The sequence below is a fragment of the Nelusetta ayraudi genome, unplaced genomic scaffold (genome assembly GCF_046127955.1).
Source record: "Nelusetta ayraudi isolate G7.1 ecotype Tasmania unplaced genomic scaffold, CSIRO-AGI_Nayr_v1 ptg000007l, whole genome shotgun sequence".
Taxonomy (NCBI): Eukaryota; Metazoa; Chordata; class Actinopteri; order Tetraodontiformes; family Monacanthidae; genus Nelusetta; species Nelusetta ayraudi.
Genome location: NW_027466057.1, coordinates 7,924,540 through 7,945,224, shown reverse-complemented (window position 1 = coordinate 7,945,224; position 20,685 = coordinate 7,924,540). Strand labels below are relative to the sequence as shown.

The 20,685-nt window shown below is 49.3% G+C and overlaps 2 protein-coding genes across 3 annotated transcripts in view; both read right to left on the bottom strand.

Moving 5' to 3' along the window:
• LOC142883480 (signal-induced proliferation-associated 1-like protein 1) overlaps positions 1-20,685 on the bottom strand; it is a 192,445-nt gene that overhangs the window by 131,957 nt on the left and 39,803 nt on the right. The gene's annotated exons all lie outside the window — the stretch shown is intronic.
• LOC142883478 (regulator of G-protein signaling 6-like) overlaps positions 1-20,685 on the bottom strand; it is a 40,482-nt gene that overhangs the window by 16,500 nt on the left and 3,297 nt on the right. For both annotated transcript variants that reach the window (XM_076018389.1, XM_076018390.1), the window contains one exon: positions 18,363-18,463. In XM_076018389.1, the coding sequence (XP_075874504.1) occupies positions 18,363-18,446 (84 nt within the window). In that variant the 5' untranslated portion in view covers positions 18,447-18,463. The remainder of the gene's footprint in view (positions 1-18,362; positions 18,464-20,685) is intronic.

Here is a 20,685-nt window from a genome sequence, read left to right as displayed (position 1 = left end):
CTCCCAGACCCACTTTTGCACCGTCTCTCCCTCCACATTCCTCGCCGTTCATTCATCATTTAACGCAGCGTGACTCCCATCACCGTGACGGGCAGAAAAGGTTCTAACACACTGAGGGGTGGGGGTGGGTGGAGTGGAGGGGGGTGGGGGGGGGGGGGGGGGGCAGAAAGATTTAGGGCACTTTTAGGAAAGAGAATAAACTGACGTGTGTGTTTTGTTTGTTCTGCAATACCAGGTGGCGGCAGCAGCTGTCAGTCACTCACTTAGTCCAGACTCTCACGTCTCAGTGGCTTCTGAAGGGATTCGCACAGATTCAGCAGACTTGAAAAAAAAAAAAAAAAAATCAATATTCCGCAGAGGAAGAACCTCAACGCTCCGTCAGCTTGGTCTTGTTTTCATAGTTGGGAAGCATCGGCACGCAAACACGCTAAACGGGTGAGCATGAACATGTCTTTGAAATGGAAAATGGGGTAAGAAAGCCGAATGTGTGCGTGTTTGTGGGGGGGTGGGGGGTGGGGGGGGCCGTGGGCACCATCACCCTCAAGTCAACAATAATGAATCTCCCGGTCAGAAGCATTAAATTGATGATTCATACATGAGCCCCGTAAACGCTACGACAAAACCACGGGGATGTAATCTGAGTTTGAATAACAAGCGTAACGCAAAACGATGTGGGGGTGGGGGGGTGGGTGGGTGTTGGTGCGATGGATTGGTAGGGGGGTGGAGGGGTAGCGTGGCAAGACAAATACTGATCTCACGATGAGCGAGCGAGAGAGAGAGAGAGAGGGAGAGCGTCTCGGCGTGAATTATTGAAGCGCTCACGCTATAGAGGAGCCGTCGACTGTTGTTGATGAATCTCACCGAGCGAGGACGCAAAGCGCAGACGAGGTATTTATGGGCCTCCAGTTGCGGGGAGGGCGCGAGCAGTTTTACAAGAGCGCGGTGGATTTTGGCGGACGAAGGCGGAGGGTTGGGGGGTGGGGGTGCAGATTTACGGGAAAACATCGCCGGCTCCCCTTTGAAGACAAACGCTCGGCGACAAACAAACCGAGCTTCCAACTCTGAAGGACACGGCAAATCCCCCCGAGACGCAACATCGCGGAAAGGATTAAGTCCCTTTTGTTCGTGTACAATGAAGGAGGCCGGGCCCGCCGATAGCTGCACGGAGAGAAGGAGTCATTATCTCCCTATAGGATGACAGCAGACATGAAGCACTTGGCGCGGCTGCAGAAAGTGCCCGTCGTATCTCCGGGATGTACCAGCTAATGGTGTTTGCAGCTTGGCGCGGACGCTTCTGAGAGCCCAAAATTGCTGCGAGCATGTGATAACAGCACTCTGCCCCTCGACGCCCGCGCTATAAATGGCTATCAGGAGGACACTTGTGTGTCTTGCCACCGTATGTTTGCCTTAGCCGCGCTCGTGTGTGTGCTAATTTTGGGGCCGATACACGGCGGCGTATTTCCGTGTCGGCGCATTTGTGTTTGTCGTCCGGCCGCCTTATCTTGTTTTATGGCCCTGGAGGCAGGGCGGGAGCGGCGCTCTGACAGGGACATGACAAGCAGAGGCCATCAACAGACAAGGTTCTGAATGAAGGGATGGTTCATCGACGATATGACTCAGAATCCACATAACCTTTCAGGAGTTTAACAGATGGGGGGGGTAAAAAAAAACTCCCAATGGACATCAGTAAAGACAACAAATCACCACCTTTCTCCATACAAGTGTTGTCCAAGTATCCGGAAGATGAAGATGGACAAGTTGATATCAAATAGGGGCATTAACAGTATTTTTCAAGACAAAATAGGCAAGGTCAATGTAACCTAATTAGCAATGATCCGGAGACTACAGTGGATATTTTAGTGAGGAGGTTGGTGTTTTACGTCCATCCATTACAATTACCATTGAATGGTGTGCGCAGTATGTATAGATCCAGAATTTATCTTCTGCGATCGATGCACCAGTCTATGTACCACGTCGTACTCGTTAATATGCCTGGCGGTTCTGCAGAGCTCAGACTGTGAAAACAAGACTCCCCCAGGACAATAACGCGATCCCCGTCTTGGAAAATGTCACCACTTACCAAACGGACTGAAATCCCAATTTTAAACAAATTATCCCTCTGATGCTCCGAGTCCTAACATGCTCTGTAACATGCTTGTGTAATTGAAAGGTAATGACCCGATACAATGCTGTGTGAAGGGGTTTGTCTGCGAGATTAATAGCCGCCAAGGGAATGGGACAGGCTGAACTCCGGCTGGCAGGTCGTTCCGTAAATCCACTTTTCCCAGCTAATTGAAAAGTCGCCCTCCCATTTTCTTTTTCCAAAAATGGCCACGGACGATGCTATTAAAAACCGTCCCATTCTTCAGAAGTGAGGAAGCTGCTGCTAAAAGATGTATCAGGCGGTAATGGCGCCATTAAAGATTCAGCAGTCATCAGCGGGCTCGGGCACACTTGTCATTGTTCAAAGACTTTGGGGCTCTGTGGGGGGCGTGGGGGGGCAGCGCACGTCCAGGTGACTGAAAATGGAAAAGGTTCATCAGTCACTTGGATCTCAGCCAGACATGACAGCAAGTCTGGAAGATTAGCATCCCCCCCCCCCACACTTTTGTTGGCAGTACATTTGCTTATTATTCAAGTTGAACACTGACTACTTTACATTGTATCAAAATTCTTTTGGCCCTGTGATGAACTGGCGGCTTGTCCAGTGTGTACCCTGCCTTCGCCCTAAGACAGCTGGGATAGGCTCCAGCAGACCCCCGTGACCCTGAATAGGAATAAGCGGGTATAGAAGATGAATGAATGAATGAATGAATGAATGAATGAATGAAATTTCTTTTGACTTCTTTTGTAAGCTAATCTAAGATATGGTATAAAGTATACTATTTGATATGGTAAACAGTACATTATTTCATACATGAAACGCATCATTGAGGGCAAATGATCAATGCAAGTCATTAGAATGGATTTTTCTCGAGAAAAATCCATACTCCGGCAAACTAATAGGCCAGAGTATGAGGAGATATTTGTAAGTACATCGGGCCATCGCGTGGTGATGTTTAAAATACTTGGTTCGTCAATTATTAAAGCAATCGATACCATCTCTACTGATCCCACGCCGTAATCCTCCAGGGGCTCATGAATGATTTGTAACTTTGTAAACCTTCGAGTACAAGTAGGGGGAGGGGAAAACAAACACAGAGGGGTGACTGACTATGAATGACGTGACCGCAGTGTGACCGTTCAGCAATTCACGGTTCACACAGAATCCTCCGCCACAGATCTTTCTATCGAAGCGCTTTCTCCACCACAGCGTGCCACAAGGGTCACGGACAGGTCAGATTTAAAAAGCCAATGATGCAAATTAGTGCTGAAAAGGAGCAAAATTCGACTCCTGAGAAAAAAAAGAAAGTGTTAACAATGACACTTTCATCACCGTTTTCTGCCACATAAACTGCAAAAAATCGCTGGTCGCCTCATCCTGTGCAAAGTCAGGGACAGAAGAAGCAGAAAAAAAACAAACAGATTTTGCATTTAATGCGTCTGCATCTTTTTGGCAGACAGGATCGATGCCACTTAACAACAAAGTCAACCAACCACACAGCTCTCGCATCTTTCCAAGCAGTAATTCGTTTTCTTGGAACGGTCTTAGAATTCCGGGACCAATCCCTTTCCTGTAATGACTCCAAAAAACGATTTTTATTTTTGGCGAGATTGTCAAAACAATTGCGTTTCCCATCACTACTCTGACAGCTCTACGCCTCCTTTGACAAAGAAAAAGTTTGTGCGAGCAAGTGACCTTCACAGTAGACGTACTTCCTCTGGGCTCTTTCCCACAAGGACGCAGAGGAAATATTACACCTGCCAGGGCAGGTAATTGCATTTGTGTCATTTGCTTTCAAGATTGTTAATTTTATCATTGAAAAATCAGTTCAATGACTTTTCTCAGGCCATTTGCATATCTTGTTTGCCCGGCCGCAACCAATTTAGGGCTGTGCAGCCCTGCAATTTAAAATCTAAATGCTGGAAAGCGCACGCAGAAAAAAGAAGCAGTGCAAACATTTCTCCCTGAGCAGCTAAAAAAAAACCTTCTCAAAACTTTACAAGTTGTCAAGCAAAACTTGTCAGAGTGCTACTTTGACCTTGGCCCCCTCACTGGGTGTGTAATTAAGTGAGTTCCAGCTGGTGCATGCTGCCCCGGGGACTGAGGTGAGAATAAAGGCAGCTGCGGCGCAAAAAAAAAAAAAAAAAAAAAAATCCTCCCTGTTTCTCACTTTGCCCTCCCCTGCCGCTCTCTAATTCCCACCGCAGACGCCATCCAAACTTTCTGAACGTGCCAAGTCATGATGGGGGAGACGTGAGACGCCAGGCAGGTGGTGGTGGTGGTGGTGGTGGTGGTGGTGGTGGGGGGGGGCACAACACAGGACTGGAAGAGCCCTGCTGTCACGCACCGTTGCAGGCTAGTGGCTCAAATTTGCACATGTGCAAAGCGACTTCTGGCACATTTTCAGTAGCAGAAACCAAACCCTGCATCCAACACTGCCTGTGAGTGAAGCGCTGTCCAAAGGTTTTTTGGGTTTCTTTTTTATTTTTATATATATATATAAAAAGATCCCTTCATTTTGTCACATCATCGCTGCCCTAGAGAACGATTTGTCCTTCACTGCCACAAAAATAACTTTTTTCCAATTAGATCCTTCAGCAAAGTGACCCTCTCCCCTCTCCAGGGAAGCCGTTTTTCCACCAGCATCTCTCCCACTGCCGAAAAACCCTCCAATTCATGAAGAGAGACGGTTCTGTGCTACCACGACAGTTGTTTTTAATCCAGCCTGCTGAACTTGAAGAAGTTACATTAAAAGTAAGTCAGGTTAGCAATGCCAATGCGCTCAGCCAAGTGTTGGAGCCACCTCCTGGCCGCTCTTTAGAACATGTGGAGCGCCCTACTAAACAATTTTGTAGGAAGCTAAGACTGTGTATTTGTATAGGCGGTTGTAAACAGAGGTCTAATTGTCTATCTAATAACTGTTCTACTGAAGTCCAGGCTGAACAACAAGAATTTGAAAATTGTAAATTTTTTTTTTTACATAAGCTTTTCTCCAACCAGCCGCCTCCCACAACATACTTCAGCACTTTCCTTCAGCTCGAGTGGGCACAAAGTTTTCAGAGGCCCGGTTCAAACAAAGCAACCCACAGACGCAGGGCGATCGCTGGACTGTAATTAGCTGCAGCGTGATTGGACGACCCGGATCAGCTGGACACTCCCCCTTGGGGAAACACGCTCACATCCAGACTCAACCCCCTGCTGTTTCACTCCCTCCAACCAGCGGAGGGTCTCACGTGGGTGTTGCAGTGACCCAGGCGCACGAGTGCGCTGGCGTGCGTCGGCTGAGGTCCCACGGTCACCACGGCAACGCCGGGCAATTAAAAAGTTTGGCCGGTTTTGGCCGGAACGTGGACGCAGAGCCAGCGTGACTAAATGTCAGCGATGGATAGAAGATGAATAATCTTTGCCTCCCTACCTCCAGAAAGAGGTGGACTTAATAAGCTGCAAAGAATCAAAGAGATACTTGAACAAAAAAAAAAAAAAAAAAGAAATCAGATCCCTGGAGCGTGAGAGGCGGCCGAGGCTCCACCAGAACCAGGGTCCACGATGACTCAGCGGGGTCACCTCCCTGCTGATGAGGCAGCAAAAGATGGCCGGAGCTCTTGTACGCTGACTGTTGTTGGATTGCTGAGGTTGCTGAGGGTGTGAGTGCAGCGCTGCCCCGGCCCTTTGTGTGGAACGCCCTCTCTCTGGAGCAGATACTGAGGCCACTTTTCTAAGATTTGCGGTCTGAAGTCAGAAGCGATCTGCAGTCACAGGTACCAGCCGGTGCTGGTCACTTGAAAGACACATTTTGACGGAGGCAGGAGCTGCTGGGAGCTTGGCTCTGAGAAAAATCATATTCCAGGCGATTGTAATGCATGTTTGGAAGGGTTACTGTTGTTTTCCTGAAGGGGCCCTGACGCGTCTGGCGCCAGATTAATTCATATTCATCATCTGATGAGTCTTATGCTTCTGCTGAGGAACTCTGCAGTGTGAAAAAACCTCTTTGATGACAGGGAGTTTCGGTTCCAACGCTGAAAACTCACTGGCTGATAAAAGCTGCTCGCATGGCACTTTAGAATTTTATTTCCCATCGGTGCAAAGGACGGCGTGCGACACATGTCACAGCCTCGTTGCCAGCTGCACATGCAGCACCCATGCTGCACTCCTCAGCAGCGGTGTTTGAAGGCAGGCAGCAGCAGCTGCTTCCTGCTTTTGCCCTAGAAAAAAGAAGCCGATTGGTTGAGGAATCCTGAGGTATAAGATAAGTTATAAGATATGATTTAAAAAAAAAAAAAAAAAAATGTCGTCTGGAGCTTGGCAAGAAGGATGTGGGTGGATGGGTCACTTAAGTGAAAAAAAAAAAATCTCCCATGCTGCCTTGCAGGGTGACTCCGTTTTCCCCCACTTTTCTCCAGCGATGCATCTTCATCGTGCCTCCTCATGTGGGGCCACCGCACGGGTTAATGGTGCCATAATAGCGGCAGGAGGATCGCTGGAGGTGGGGAAACCTCAGGACCATCTGGCTGTCTTTGATGTCGTCTCCTGACACGCCACTCCTGCTGTTTCGCCTCCTCGAAGCGCGCCGGTAATTGGGTTAGAGAGGCAGAGAGGAAGAGGAGGCGAGAGGGAAGGAAAGTCGAGGGATGTCAAGTCTCGGACCACAAGGCCGCTCTCGACGGCCAACAATGAGTGTCAAGAGTTGACGGCGTAATCGTTTCAGGTCTGACACTAAATGGATGTGAAATTCTTAATCGCGAGGCACAAAACACCCGTCGGCCTCAGAGGTAAGGATTATATAAGGAAGGGCTTTTATTTCCGACAGCTGCAAAGTAAAAGCCTCTCACATCGCCGGTGAGCGTCGCCCTCAACATTACAGCACGCTGACGGCTCTATAGCGGAATCACATTTGGGCCAAAAACATTCTAATTGTCAAGAATTGAATTTCCGAGGCAATACAACTTAATGTCACCGAAAAAAGTCAAATTAAATGAAAAGCGTAAAGAACTGAAAGAAAATAAAGAATCAGCAATAGACATTTAGAGTTATGGTTCCCTTCCCTTTGCTTCCTTCGCAGTCATCAGAACTACTGATTAGAACTACATGCTGCTAGCTCTCCAAGACCGAATCCGAGAGAATCACAAAACAAAAAGGGAGTGAAATTTCCTTTTGGCGATTTGTTTTCGCTTCGTGCAGTCCAGTTCTCACTCAACATCTCAATTTTTGTTTTTCATTTAAAAGCGACGTTTTCCTTAGATTTCAGCAGCACAAATCTGACTCTGCAACCTTTCGCCTGTCATTAACACACTGCCAAGTGTGAGCTTGTAGCACATAGCCGGGCTTCGCAGCCATGCAATGCATCACATCCTGTGTAATCAGCTTAGCTTAGCTTTGATTCCATTGCATATTCCTCTTCTTTTTTTTTCCTTTCTTTTTTTTTTTTTTAAAGCCGCCGCTCCATAATGCCGTCTGCTCCTAATTCCTTGTCTCTTTCAGGAGGCGGTATGTTTCCTCCCGCACATTTTCTACCTCAGCAGTAACACTTTGTTTTTTTTTACGGCTCTGGTCCCTGAAGCTCTCTGTGCTTACATGCCGTTGGCAAGAGAGAGGGGGGTGGGGGGGGGCAGGGAGACAGAGAGAGTGAGAGAGAGAGAGAGAGAGAGCAGGCCTTGACCTTTAAGGATGCATGGATTTCCTGTCAGGGCTGCTGGTATAAGAAAGATTTCTTATAGCCCTGTTGTGTATCATTAAGCCGCAAACCTTTTTTTTCCCCCCACATGATAAAAATGTCACTTGCGAACGCCTTTTTACTGCTGTCTTCATTTGCCCATTACCTCTTTCTCCCTTGAGAGCATTGAAAAATAATGCCGCTAGAGGCAGTGAGTGGGGAAGTGGAGATGACGATTAGGACAGGAGGTAAAGAAATGAATTAATGAATTGAAAGATTGTGTCCTTGTGAAAGTCAGACCCGCTACTGTTCCAGGTCTGCCGAGGTGCTATGACAACAGCTCCGTGTCTCCAGCCGGGTGACGGACGGATGCCCGGCGCCGAGCAATAAAGCCTCGTTGCTTCCAAATCCCAGGTTCGGGTAATGAAATCTGGCCGTCCAGGGCCGACACGCGCGGTAGGAGGGAAGAAAATCTCATCTCGCAGCGCCACCAGGCACCGAGCACGGAGCCCGACACCTGCGCTCTGCCGCGTTCTCTGCCCTGCGGGGGACGAGTCCGCTTCCCGACTGCTGGATGTGCCGGCGCCAGTGGAGGCTTCCCGTAAACCAATAGTCCTCCTCCGACTGCCATGACTGTAATGCTGGATGTAAAACCAGCGGCGTCATCAGCGTCCGGAGGATAGAAACTGTTCGCATTCTTCTCCAGCAAGCCCTCAGCCAATGGTCTGCCTCCGGCTCCTGTCCTCTTTCTTCCCTAACTTCATGTCGTCTCTCGCCCTCTGCTCGTCCTCCAGGCCTCCAGCTAGCTCCAACCTCGGCATCCCTTTGCTGATGTACTAGCCGTCTCTCCTCTGTGTACAAGTCTGGCCACTCTGACTTGATCTCTCAAACGTCCGACGTGCTCGTGTTTCATTCAGCTAAATATTCTCCAATTAGAACTCACGTCAGTAGATGTTCCCCTTTCAATTGCGCACTGATGATGGTAATTAACGCACGCTGGCGCCCGCGGGATGCGTGGCATCAGGCTTATATCACAGGGTTGCACTCAACACTTCCTGATTGATCACCGCGCCGGCTACAGTGGTGGAGCTGGTTGGTTCCCAATGGCTACGTCGAAAAAGATAAAACAATTGACAACATGCGAATAACTTGGCGACTGTCTGAAGCTCCAATCTAAAGTGTTTTGTAAATGTTATTTGTAAAACTCTTTACAGACGTAAACAGCGGAAACAAAATCCCACATCCACATCCAGGCCTGAGCAGTGTGGTAGATATTTACAATACCCGATGGCCCGATAGCACTGCAGCCTCGCCAGCTGAATCCATCTGTGGTCGGCACCTCATCGATTGTCAAGCAAAAAAGCTTCAGCACTCGCATTCGACTGTCGCTCCCACTGCTAAGGACCAAACGCCATTTAAGGCCAACGCCGGGTGTCAGATTCAAAGCTGGATGCGCTGGAGTGTCTAATTTAATCAGGCTCGTGTTGCCCGACGTGTGTAGGTGCAGCAGCTGAGAAGGACGCTGACTTTAATTAAAGGTTTGGTTTTCTATCTGATTATACGCAATACTGTGCAAGATAAATCTCATCATGAAATATGAAAGGAGAAAAAAGATTATAAAGATTAAGATAAAGATACAGATTGTGGTTTCTTGCAATATGAAGCTTTTGAAAAGTCAATATCTGGAATATCACCATTGGTTTTACTTGGATTGGAACTCAGTGGTATCTTGGTATGTGCCCTGTTCTGAACACTTCCCACATCCTTTGAATTTACCTCACGTATCCATCTGGTAAAGATCCAATAGAAAGATTTCTAAAGAGGGGAGGAAAAATGTTGGTTGCGAGTGGACGAACCCTCTGCCTATTACAGAATTGTGACTGCTACTTTAGCCAGATAGCCATTGCTCAAAGTCTTCTATTGGAACATGCGGAGATGCAGTGATACGCTGCCAGTTCACTTAACACGTGCCAAAGTCTGGAGTAAACTGAGAACATGTTGGCCACTGGAGGAAGGCTTTCACTGCCTTTATTCTTCTTCCTTTCGTAAGAAAAAGCCCTCGAGTTTGGATAAAAGTGCTGCTTAGCATCAGCTCTTCTGCGAGGGCCTTAAAGGGCCACCAGCAGCGGCGACGGAAAGCCGATTGGTTGTGGAGCACGGCTGGAATTAAGGACCAATTCAAACAGTTTTCCACTGGAGGTCGGCGAGATGGATGAGCGGGGCCAAAGAATTGAAATATCAGCGATCCAGCTGTCGTGCAACATTAGCTTGAGCGAACAAAACACAGTAACTTCTCTTCAAAAAAAGGGGAAGGAAAAAAAAACAATGTTTTTTTACTTCTTCCAACTTCTTTTTGGAACTATGTGCTTATGTACTTATGTTTTTGCTTTTTTTATTTTTACTATTATTTAATATTTCTTTCTTTTGTATGTACGGATATATATTTTACACATAAATGTATTCATATTCATATTCATATATTCATACACTTTGGAAAAGGGAGAGGGTTCCTACAGGGTAGCAGGACGGCGATGTCGGGTCAGTTTGGGAGCGCGGTGTCGGGGGAGGGGAGGTGGCGGACCGACTCGTCTGTGTCCGGGAGAGAGGACAAGCGGTCTGGTCTCTCTTCCGCGGGGCAGCTCAGCTGGCCCGAGCTCAACGTGGGTGATTAACATTTGTGACTGGGGTGACTCATGGCCCCGCTCCGGCCTCAAAACCCAGAGACAATTACGCCTCGTAATGGCTCTCAGCGGCAGACGCCCCGTCATTACCTGTGGGCTCAGCAGCCGCGCAGATGACACTCCATCTGATACCGAGTCATACTTTCCTATTTTCAGGGGAAATCATCTCTCGCCGTCAAACCCTCGTCAGATGTGTCTGTAAACAATGCAAATGGGAGCGCTGGCAGATGGTGCGCTCCAATCGCCGACCGACCGCCTGCGCTCCGCTCCCTTTCTTCTCCCCTTCTCCATCAGAGGTTATTTCAAAGCCAATTCCGAATGCCGCCTTTGAAAAGCGAGATTACTGCGATGTTTTCCCCCCCGTGCAAATGTCTTTAAGTTCGCTTCTCCGGAGGAGCAGCAGTCTAACAAGCTGTTCAAAGAGTTAAAAAAAAGTGTAATCTGGTTTGAAGTGGGTTTTTTTTTTGGTTTTTTTTCATTTGCCCACCAGACATGCGTTCTATATTGGCTCCCTTCAGCATATTGAGGGCACCCTCCTCATCAGTAGCCTTTTTGACAACTTAAACAAGTGCAGCAACACCAAAAAAGAAAAAAAGAAATCCCCCTCTGAACTGTCAAGTGTGACAAAATAATAATTTTCTCTGATTGGGAGTGAAGTCAGAGTGAAAATGGGACACGGAGAGGCGAGGAGAATTTCCAGACGAGAATCCCCCGGAGGTCTAAGCCAGTCTGAGATAAAGTTGGAGCTGAAACGGAGTCACGAAGAAGGTAAATTCGTGAGAGAATGAGTCAGGCAGCAGTGGGCTGAGGTCTTAAAAATGAGCCGTAATGCTGTCCTGCCCATAGCTTTCATCCTGAAAATGCTCGCCTTGCATGCTAGACGGTGCGTTTTCTAATTCTTCTGGATTTATATCGCAAACCCACGTGTCTAAGAGACCAGAGGTAAAAGTTGAAAGGTTACTGGGGCAGGCAGACTTTTTCCTACTCGTTTAGCAAGGAGATAAAGGCGTCAACTTGGTGCAAAAGGAGATATTAGCTAGCTGCCCTGTCATTAACTAGTGTGTATATCCAGTGGTTCACTGACTTCTTCCCAAAGCAAAAACATATTGAATATCAAGAAAAAACTTCAGAGATTGTTCTTTTTTATCTTATATATTGAGTAAGAAATTATAGAATGTAGCATCCTCGCTCATTTCTTTATTAGCATTGTTACCCTTGCCTTACTGGTGGCCTCTTCTCTCATACCCAGCTTCACCTTTCCCATACTGACTCCAACTCCGCTCTGTGAAGGAGACTGACCGCGCCGGTGACAGGATTCATGAAAAATTGAGAACGGTTGAAAATCTTTTTTCTCTTTGAGGTTGGCGAGATTTGGATGCCTGAGCTATCCAGCAGCTGCGCAAGGCTGACTTTACAGAGCAGGAAGTTCAAACAATCCATCGTAACAGATTCAGAGGTCAAAGTCCAAAAATAAGTTTTTCACTCTTTCCAAAACCCCACACTGACAGACGCTGCCTCTGAGTATCGGACAGCTGCCTTTTAACGCACCCTTTTCAAGGACGGCGTCGCCATCTGCTCCCGCATCCTTAACGCTCAATCGGCTCCCGCATTTTCATCAGCCAAATCGCGTAAAAAAAAAAAAAAAAAAAAAGAAGCAGCCTCACGGCTCACTCTGCACGCACAGATGATTTGGTTAGCCACTTTAATGACCTCTGCTCATCAGCTCTGGGTGGCACCGCGGCCCAGAAAACGAGATGAGTTCACCGAAGTCGTCTGCCTCCGTAGCGCCGCAGCACGGCGTCGAAGTTGTTAAACGAGAGCACAGCGAAGCGTAATGGCGTCGCAAGCTGAGCACTTTATCTCACGGAATGAATTTGACACTTCTGTCTCCTTCTCCAGCCAGGATGCCGCCCAGACTTTCAGCTTTAATTTGGTCAGCAAAAACAATTCAAACAGGCGAAAAACTAAAGACCTCCTGAGAGGTTAGATGAGCAAGTACTCAAGCTTGAGTTGTGTCAACACCAGGAAGCTCATATGGACACAGGTGGACGCTTCAGAGGTGAAGGCGGTGGGCTTTTCTATGTGGGGAAGATTTTTTCTTCTTTGCTCCACCGTTGACTTGACTGTGACATATCAAACGGCTCCAGTGCGAGTCAAGAAATCCCATTGGCCCACATTGAACGCATCCAATCGCAGGATACGCTCTCCGTGCACCAGTTTGCCGCGTGAAATCCATTCCACGGACGTGTGAAACAGCCTTGTCTGTTTCATCACTTCCGGGGACGCATTCGCTTCCAAGAAGAAGAAGAAGAAGAAGAAGAACACCTTTATTGATCCCACGGTGGGGAAGTTTGCATAATTACAGCAACAACAAAAAACAAGAAAGAAACGCGCGCTGCGTGTTTGCTTCGGCACGTTCCATTCTGTCGCTAATCTCGCGTGTCAGCGCCACCGCAGTGACTCGCGGCCGTCAAACCCGTGCACCCTCCAACACTAACGGCAACCATGTGGTGACACACGAGTTAATTCCTCAACAGCGACAACACCCATCAGCGGGGCGGCGTCGGCGTCTTCCTCGTCGACACCACCGTCCATCAACGGAGACGTACGGCGGGAATTCAATCTAATCCCGCACGGAAATCCTCTTTCAGCACGCTCGCCGTAATTTTATACATATTGCCGGTATTTCATACTAATCTGCTCGGTGGGAGGGCAGCGAGGGCGCGCGGCAGCGTCGAGGTTGTTGGGGAACGCCGTGGGAGGGGCTTGAGGCGCCCGCTGTGATCCCAAGGGGCACTAAGTGGAAGGCTTGGGGGAGGGGTGGGGGTGGGGGGGGGGTTGGAGAGGCATTTAGAAGTGGGACACAGTGGGGCCAGACCGCCACCATCACCACCACCACCTCCACTATTAACGTCACCTCCTGCGTGCGTACGCGGAACGACTGTTTGGCCTGAATGTGGAGCGGCGGATGCATTATTCACGGCGCTAACAGGGCGCAAACAGGGCAGCAGGAGGCGCAGGCGACACCGTGGACGAGCCTTTTTCTTGGAGTCGCGCCGATTCTCCCTGCACGCACCCTGGCTGGGCTGCAAAAAATATCACGGAAACTCTAAATTAAAATGCAGTTTTATTTCTTCTTGAGGATTTTCTCATCTGCTGGCTTTTTTTCTGTGGAGAATGATGATGGCTGTATCTTATCCAGGCACTCGGCGCAACCCTGATGGCTTCAGCACCGTGCCGTGCGTGTCAGATAACGGGTGGTGGGACGGGGTGGAAGGTGGCAGGGGGGGTTCCTTATCGGCGGGAGGTGATACCCAGAGTGTTCGGGCCGAGCTGTAATATGCTAAGTGCACATGTGGGAGCGGCGGCTAGCTGTCCCCGGACACCTCAGACGGAGATTTGTCTTGAGAGAGGAGAGATAGACCCTGTTTACACGAAGACGCAGAAATATTTAGTCGGTTCAGCCTTGCGTTTTTCCATCAACCTCCACTTAAAAAACGCAAACAACAGTGAACAATAACACACGGTGCCTGTGGATCGATCGCAGACCCTTGCTGCCCGCCCCCTTCCCTCACACTCCCCCGTACCTCTCCCCTCCACCCTCCCAACCCTGAGGCACTTCAGACAGAAGAGAGTGTGACTCATGGATGACAGCAGGAAGACAGCCAAGCTTCTGACCCGCAGCACTGGAGCAAGGCAGCGACCCTTCACACACCGGCCAGCTGGCAGTCGCTGCTGCTGCTGCTGCTGCTGCTGCCGCCGCCATGTGAATGGATGATGTGGGAGGCGGCTACGGCTCACAGCGATTTCATCTCCTCTCGGCACCACAGGGACATTCAGCATCTCCCCACGACGTTGTCTCTGCCCCACGTTTGCACGCACCTCCCGCTATCTAAGTGTCATTCTCGCCGCAGCAGCTCCATCCTGAAGACGACCGGCAGCGAGCGGCTGGGTGACGGTGGACAATAGATGAGATCAGCCGCTTGAGGGAGCTTCCTAGTGAGAACTCTAGTAAATCAGCCCACAGCAGTGGAGGAAGAAGCGCCGAAGAATGACAAATCTTTGCTCACAGTTCAAAGTGATGCCGCTGCAGTGCAGCTTCCCTTGTTCTGCTTGATGTACAATAGCCGTTTTGTTTGCATCAGCCTGGTGGCAAATTTTTCTCCGTGTATCAATCCATTGACTGTGTATATATAAAGATGAACAGAGGTGCTGGTTTGAAAAAGGAGGCCACAACGCGGTTGTGCCAAAAACATGCATTATATCGTTTGGATAGAAAGCAGGGGTAAGACATTAGGGTTGCAAAAAGACTGAAAATGACTGCCTGTTAATACGGAAAGAAGCCCTGAATTCACACCTTTTTGAATTGGCTGAAATTGTTTTGTCGGTCTAAATTGCTAGTTAAACACAATAAAAATAAATCTTTGTCCATTTTCCCCGTTTTCGTTTAATTTCAAGTTAAAATCGTCCATTGGAGTCGTCTCACCAGCGATTGGGCACCGACACATCCAAATATTTGGAATCATCCTGATTCAAACTGAACCAGACAGTCAAGATGGCGCTAAACGTGAAAGCGCGAAATCTCCAGTCTCCAGAAATGGGTGTTTGCAATCCAGTGGGACCTCCGTCCTTCTTTATACGCAGCCGACTCATCAATCCCAGTGCAGCATTTTTTAAGTGGTCATGCAGTAGATTCTCCATGAACCACCATTATAAATGCGATATAGGCCAGGATTTCTCTGTGGTTTCCAAGTTCATGAACTAGGAAGGTAAACACAGCAAGAGGGGGGAAAGACACCACAACAACAACGAGTCGCGCACATTAAAGCAGCGCAGTTCTTTTTGCCTTCCTGTGTGCAAGCCTGCATCTACAGGGACGAAGCCTATTTTAGTGTCTCGAGGCACAAAGACTTCCTGTAGTCATTAGCGCGTTTTGTGCTCCACTTCCTCTTCCTGGTGCTGCGGAAGAGACCAGAGACGCGCATCGCTGCAACACCGACCTGCACCTCACGGGCTGAGACGGCCTCCTCCCTGCCGGAGCGCTCGGCCTCCTCTGCAGCTAAATGCATCACATCCACCTCTGTCTCACTGCCCACACAGTTTATACCGCGTACCAACGGATATGGCGGTATAGTTGAAGGTATCTTAACCCTGCGGCACCTATGCGTTTGGCAGCGGCGCTGCCCACGCGGTCAAATATTTTTATCTTTTATCTAATATTTTTATCCCAGGGCCTTTGCAGCCAGACGTCGGTGACGTCCGGCTGACGGCCTTTTTCGAAGGTGCCGGAGTACATTTGTGACATTGACGAACTGAATGTTTTGCTTATCCGTGGTCCATTTTCTTTTTTTAAGCAGGGACAGACATCTTGAAAAAAAAGGACTTAGGATGTGACATATGAATACGATTGATTGTCTGATTTCTGTGCAAAAATGGAGCCAGTTGGGCTCCAGCAAAGCTTTTCTCTCCATCCTCCTAAACTCATGGTCGCAGGGTTCTGCTGGAGCCTCTCCCAGCTGTCATAGGGCGAAGGCAGGGTGACACCCTGGACAAGTGGCCAGTTCATCGCAAGGCCACATAGAGACAAACAAACATTTGCACTCTCACACACATCTACAGTGAATTAAGAGTTCCCAATTCACCTCACATGCGTGTTTTTGGACTGTGGGAGGAAGCCGGAGAACCCACACTGACACAGGGAGAACATGCAAACTCAAAAACAGAAAGGTCCCAGGCCCGGAATCGAACCCACTTGCTGTGAGGCAGCTGCGCTAACCACTGTGAAGCCGTTCCTATTGGCACAATTAAGCCTCTGCCTTTTTTTTCCCCCCATCAAAAGATGTCAGTTGGTCAGCTCGTATTTCTACCAGAGGAAAGCATCCAGCAGTGACACAGCTAACCAATGCAATCACTGTCAAAAGTTATTTCACCGCAACAAATTGGTGGAGAAACGTATGTCGGCCATTTTTCCACCAATCAGCTTTCTACATTTCATACATAGTTCCAGCACTCAACCCGGCCCACAGAGCCCTCATCTTCTCCCTCAAAGGTGTCAGGCTAGAACAAACCATGCACCTTGGAATCACTCAAGATGGATGTGCAGGACATCACACCTGTTCATTACCCATCAGCAGCAGCGGCAATATGTGTAAGATGAGCCGCTTTGTGTGAAATTATTATTCCTCCTCCTCCTCCTCCTCCTCCTCCTCCTCCTCCTCCTACTCCTCCTCCTCCTACTCCTCCTCGGCTGCTTTCTCCCTCAAAGAGCTCCTGCGCTCGGACCGCCTTGTTCAGAGCAGAAAGGGCAGAGAAATCCCTGCCACTCTCCAAGTCATCTGTCTCTTGTCACTGCGTATGGCTGCAACATGAAATGATGAACGTACCTCCGGGCGGCTTGCTGACAAGCAGAAACTAGCCTCTTAAATGTGTAGCCTGCGGGCGTGCGCACACGTGTGCCCGTGTGTGCGTGCGTGTGCGGCATTACATAATCGAGCGCCACTGTGGACTCGGCGAAGACACGCAGTTTACATGCAGCAGCGGCGGAGCGACAGCTGCTCAGCGTACGTTGGAGGATAGCAGCGACGGCGGCGGCACGGAGGAGTAGCGTGTTGGGCGGAACTTTTTTTTTTTTTTTTTGCATGACATCACACCCAGAGACTGCACTGTGTTTTGCTCGTCTGTGTCTCTATTTGCTGTCTTTACTGTGTTTGTATCTATAAATGTAAAATGAACAAAATTATACATTTTGAGTCTGTTGAGGCTCACTTTGATTCTCTGGCTTTTAACTGTAATGTGATTTTGTTTTGTTTGTTTGTTTGTCTGTTAGTTTGTGTTCTATATTTATTCCCTTGTGTTTTAAGAATGTGCTTAAACCTGTTATTCTTGTTCCACAATATCCGTTTGCCCATATGTTTTTTTTATATGCGGCTTACGCTTCATGTGAAGCACCTTGGTGGAAAGAAGCAGTTTTGCTTTTAAAGCGCTGCGTAAATGCAATAAACGTTTCAAACTTGAAAGTTTCCTCGGGGACTGCCGGGAGTTGCGGTTCCGATTATTGATCGTCATCATCAACTCCGGGGTTCCGCAGAGTCCAGCAGGAGTCCTGCTGCTGCTGGGCAAACAGGTGGAGCATTTACCGCACGCCAGTCAGCTGTTGCTGCTGCTGGCGCCGCGCTCGCACTTTCCCTTGAAGCTGCCAGCTGGGCTGCGAGCGGGCTCCCAATGTCGGGAGACCTGCGTGAGATCTTTCCATCTTCCAGAAGGAGAACTACGACGGCTGTATTATTATTTTCTGTTTCCAGAGGAGGCCGGCGTTTATCGGCGCCAGAGCCTCGAAGCTTTAAAGGCGGCGGCCGAGCTTCGCGGCGAAGGCTCGCGGGCTACTGCAGGCAATTATTCCACATCCGTGCGCGGCACCACTTTGGTTCGCCCAAACAATCGGCGGGCCGCCGGGAGAGAGGGATGGATGCGGATGCGGGACGGCGATCTGTCAGCTCCGTACCCGCGCTCATCGCGCGCTCGCCGCCGCCGTCGCAGCGGCTGTTTAAGGTATGATCAAAAGACGTGTAATATATTTATTTCCAAACAGGCTGTCAAAGCGCTGGCGCAGAGATAGCACTCCATCTGTCAGTTGAGCAGGGGAGGGAGTGGGGAGGGGAGGAAGATGGGGGGGAGATAACGAGCATCTCGCCGGTCGGAACGCCATCCCAGAATATCAGCCGCTGCCCGGGCCGACACGGGGCGATCACCCTCGACACTGATAGGACCTCTCGTTAGACAAACTCTCATCGAAAGGGATGGAGGGCTTGCTAAAAGCACCGGAGGGGACACGCTGGCGCCCCCCCGCCCCCGGAGGAGGAGGAAAAACACAGCCGAGCTCGATTCCACAAGGATGTTTTCTGTAGTGTGGCGGAAGCGTCGGCCTCACCTTCCTGTAGACAATCATGTTGGGGGAGTCTTCCTCCGGGTCGGCGGTGGACACGCCGCCCTGGTCTCTGGAGCCCTCGGCCATTTTTCCCCACTTTGGTCCTGCCGGTCCTGAGGAAGAAACGCACGTTAAAACACCAAACTTCCACACTGGAGGTGGGAGGGAAAAAAATACACGCGCGCGCACACACACACACACACACACACACACACACACACACACACACACACACACAGAGACACACACAAAATGACAGCTCGACAGACATCAGTCACAGTACGCAGGAAACGACGCCATAACATTTTTGTCCTGGCGTTCATCAGCCAAAATGTGTGCACGCAGCGCGGCGAGGAGACGCGCCTGTGCCTGCCAGCCGATAAGACGTCTCGCCACGTATACGGTGACTGCGCAGCAGGAATATTAACGGAGGACACGTCCGTTTGTGATCACCCAGAACCGCAGCGGAGCCCTGACTGATCGACCGAGGTGCGGTCTGCTGTCAGCTCCTAGCAGTTAGCAAGGCTCATACTAAGGAGTACGTTATCTTTTTGTTTTGTTCAGTTCTTTCGATGCGGTGTGAACCATATGACAATTATTCCAGGGTTTTTTTTTTTTTTTTTCCCCCGTTTCCCGCGGGATCACAGCCCAAGTGTCTGGCTGCCAGGAAAGAGAGCTGCGGCTGTTTCAGGCCCGCTTAAATGAGGCTGTTGGCTAATTGGTTCGTACCATGTGCGGCTTCCGCTCAGAGGGGGGGAAACCGCTGGTCTCAGTTTTTACTTTTTTTTGTTGCAGACGATGTTTTTTTTTTTTTTTTCATTTACATGATCACTTTGATCAGCTTTTGCAGATTTTGTTCTTTGGTAAAGAGAACAGCACAGTTGATGTGTTTTTCTTTGCTCTGTTGGTCTCGGTGTCTTAGTGCAGCTCCACTTTGTTGCCAAAATGGCCTGATCCGCCTCTCTGTGTTCCCCAACGTCAGTTCGAGACCAATCAGTTGTGCTCGTACACGCGCTTTATTTTGTTATTTTTGTTTGCTCTTTTGTAAAAAACGAATTACATGCACCATGTGTTTAATGTGCAAAATATAATTAATATCATTTACGGGCTCACGTGAGTGAAAATGGCGCGTTAAGACCTGTATATCGCAATTGTACTTTGTTGAAATTTCAGAAACATTGCTTTTATTTTGACAAGGCAGCTACTGGCAAGGCATTCAATAGGAAAGGTTCCCATTAGTGGCATTACTTCACTCGCCGCCACCAGTGGCGCTCAATAAAGCCGCCGACACGCCAGTTGCCAGTCTGTCAGTCTCGTGGCTTTGCGGCTGATGAGTCACGCTACTTTTACAAGCTCCCGCCGCGCAGGAAGAACGCAGCTTTACTCGCCTCAGGTGACGCTGAAAGTTTAATGACTGAACTGATGCATGTTTTGTTTTTTTTTCTCCGCCCACCACCGTTTCCTCCAGGCAGGTGTTGCCTCCGTCAGCAGCAATCGTACAACCTGCCCTCCCCTCCTGGGCCTCATTCCCTTCAAACGTCCACCACCTCGTCCACGCGGAAGCCGTCACTAACCGCCGGCGGTCTCACTCTCTCACTCGTTCTCTCACTCTCCGCCTCCCTGGAGATTTCATTCCGCCCAACTAAGGCTTTCCAGCGTGCGCTGACGACTGCTTTTCAACAAACCTCCTGAGCTCCACGTGTAACCCCGTGTCCCGCATGTGTATAATAAGAGGTTAAACGACTCGTCCCTGAGAGGTGAGAGGTCGGCTGGGCACACCCGCGATACCGTGCACTCAAATTAATCACACAGCTCAGCGGGGCTCTGCTATTGACTGGGAAAGCTGTTTTTATCGATTTTGTTTGTTTGTTTGAAAAAAAAAAAGAAGCGTAAAACTTAAAGAGGCAGCGATTCTGCCTCTGAAGTTTCGCTTCTTGGAACGATTTTAGCGCACACAAGCTTGTGAACGTACTGAATTAGGCTGCTGTTGTTTTGTGCTGTGTGTGAACTTAAGCTGTGCGGATACTCTTGTCTAACAAGAGACTTGTGACTCAAGTGACTGCTTCAGCGACGACATTTTCTCTGCTATGACAGTGTTTTGATCAATCTGGGGTGCTACAAGCAGAGCAGAGGAGCGCGAGTGGAAACGAGCTCTGAGTGACCACCTGCTCCACCTGGAGTGCAGGGACTCCCCCCATTGGCCGGCGCTCCTTCTTGAAGAGGACGCTGAGCGCGGCGGACAGCTAATCTTTGGCGTTGGCCTCCGGGTGGGTGAGGGGGTGAGGGTGGTGGTGGTGGTGGTGGTGGTGGTGGGGCAGCCAGGCCT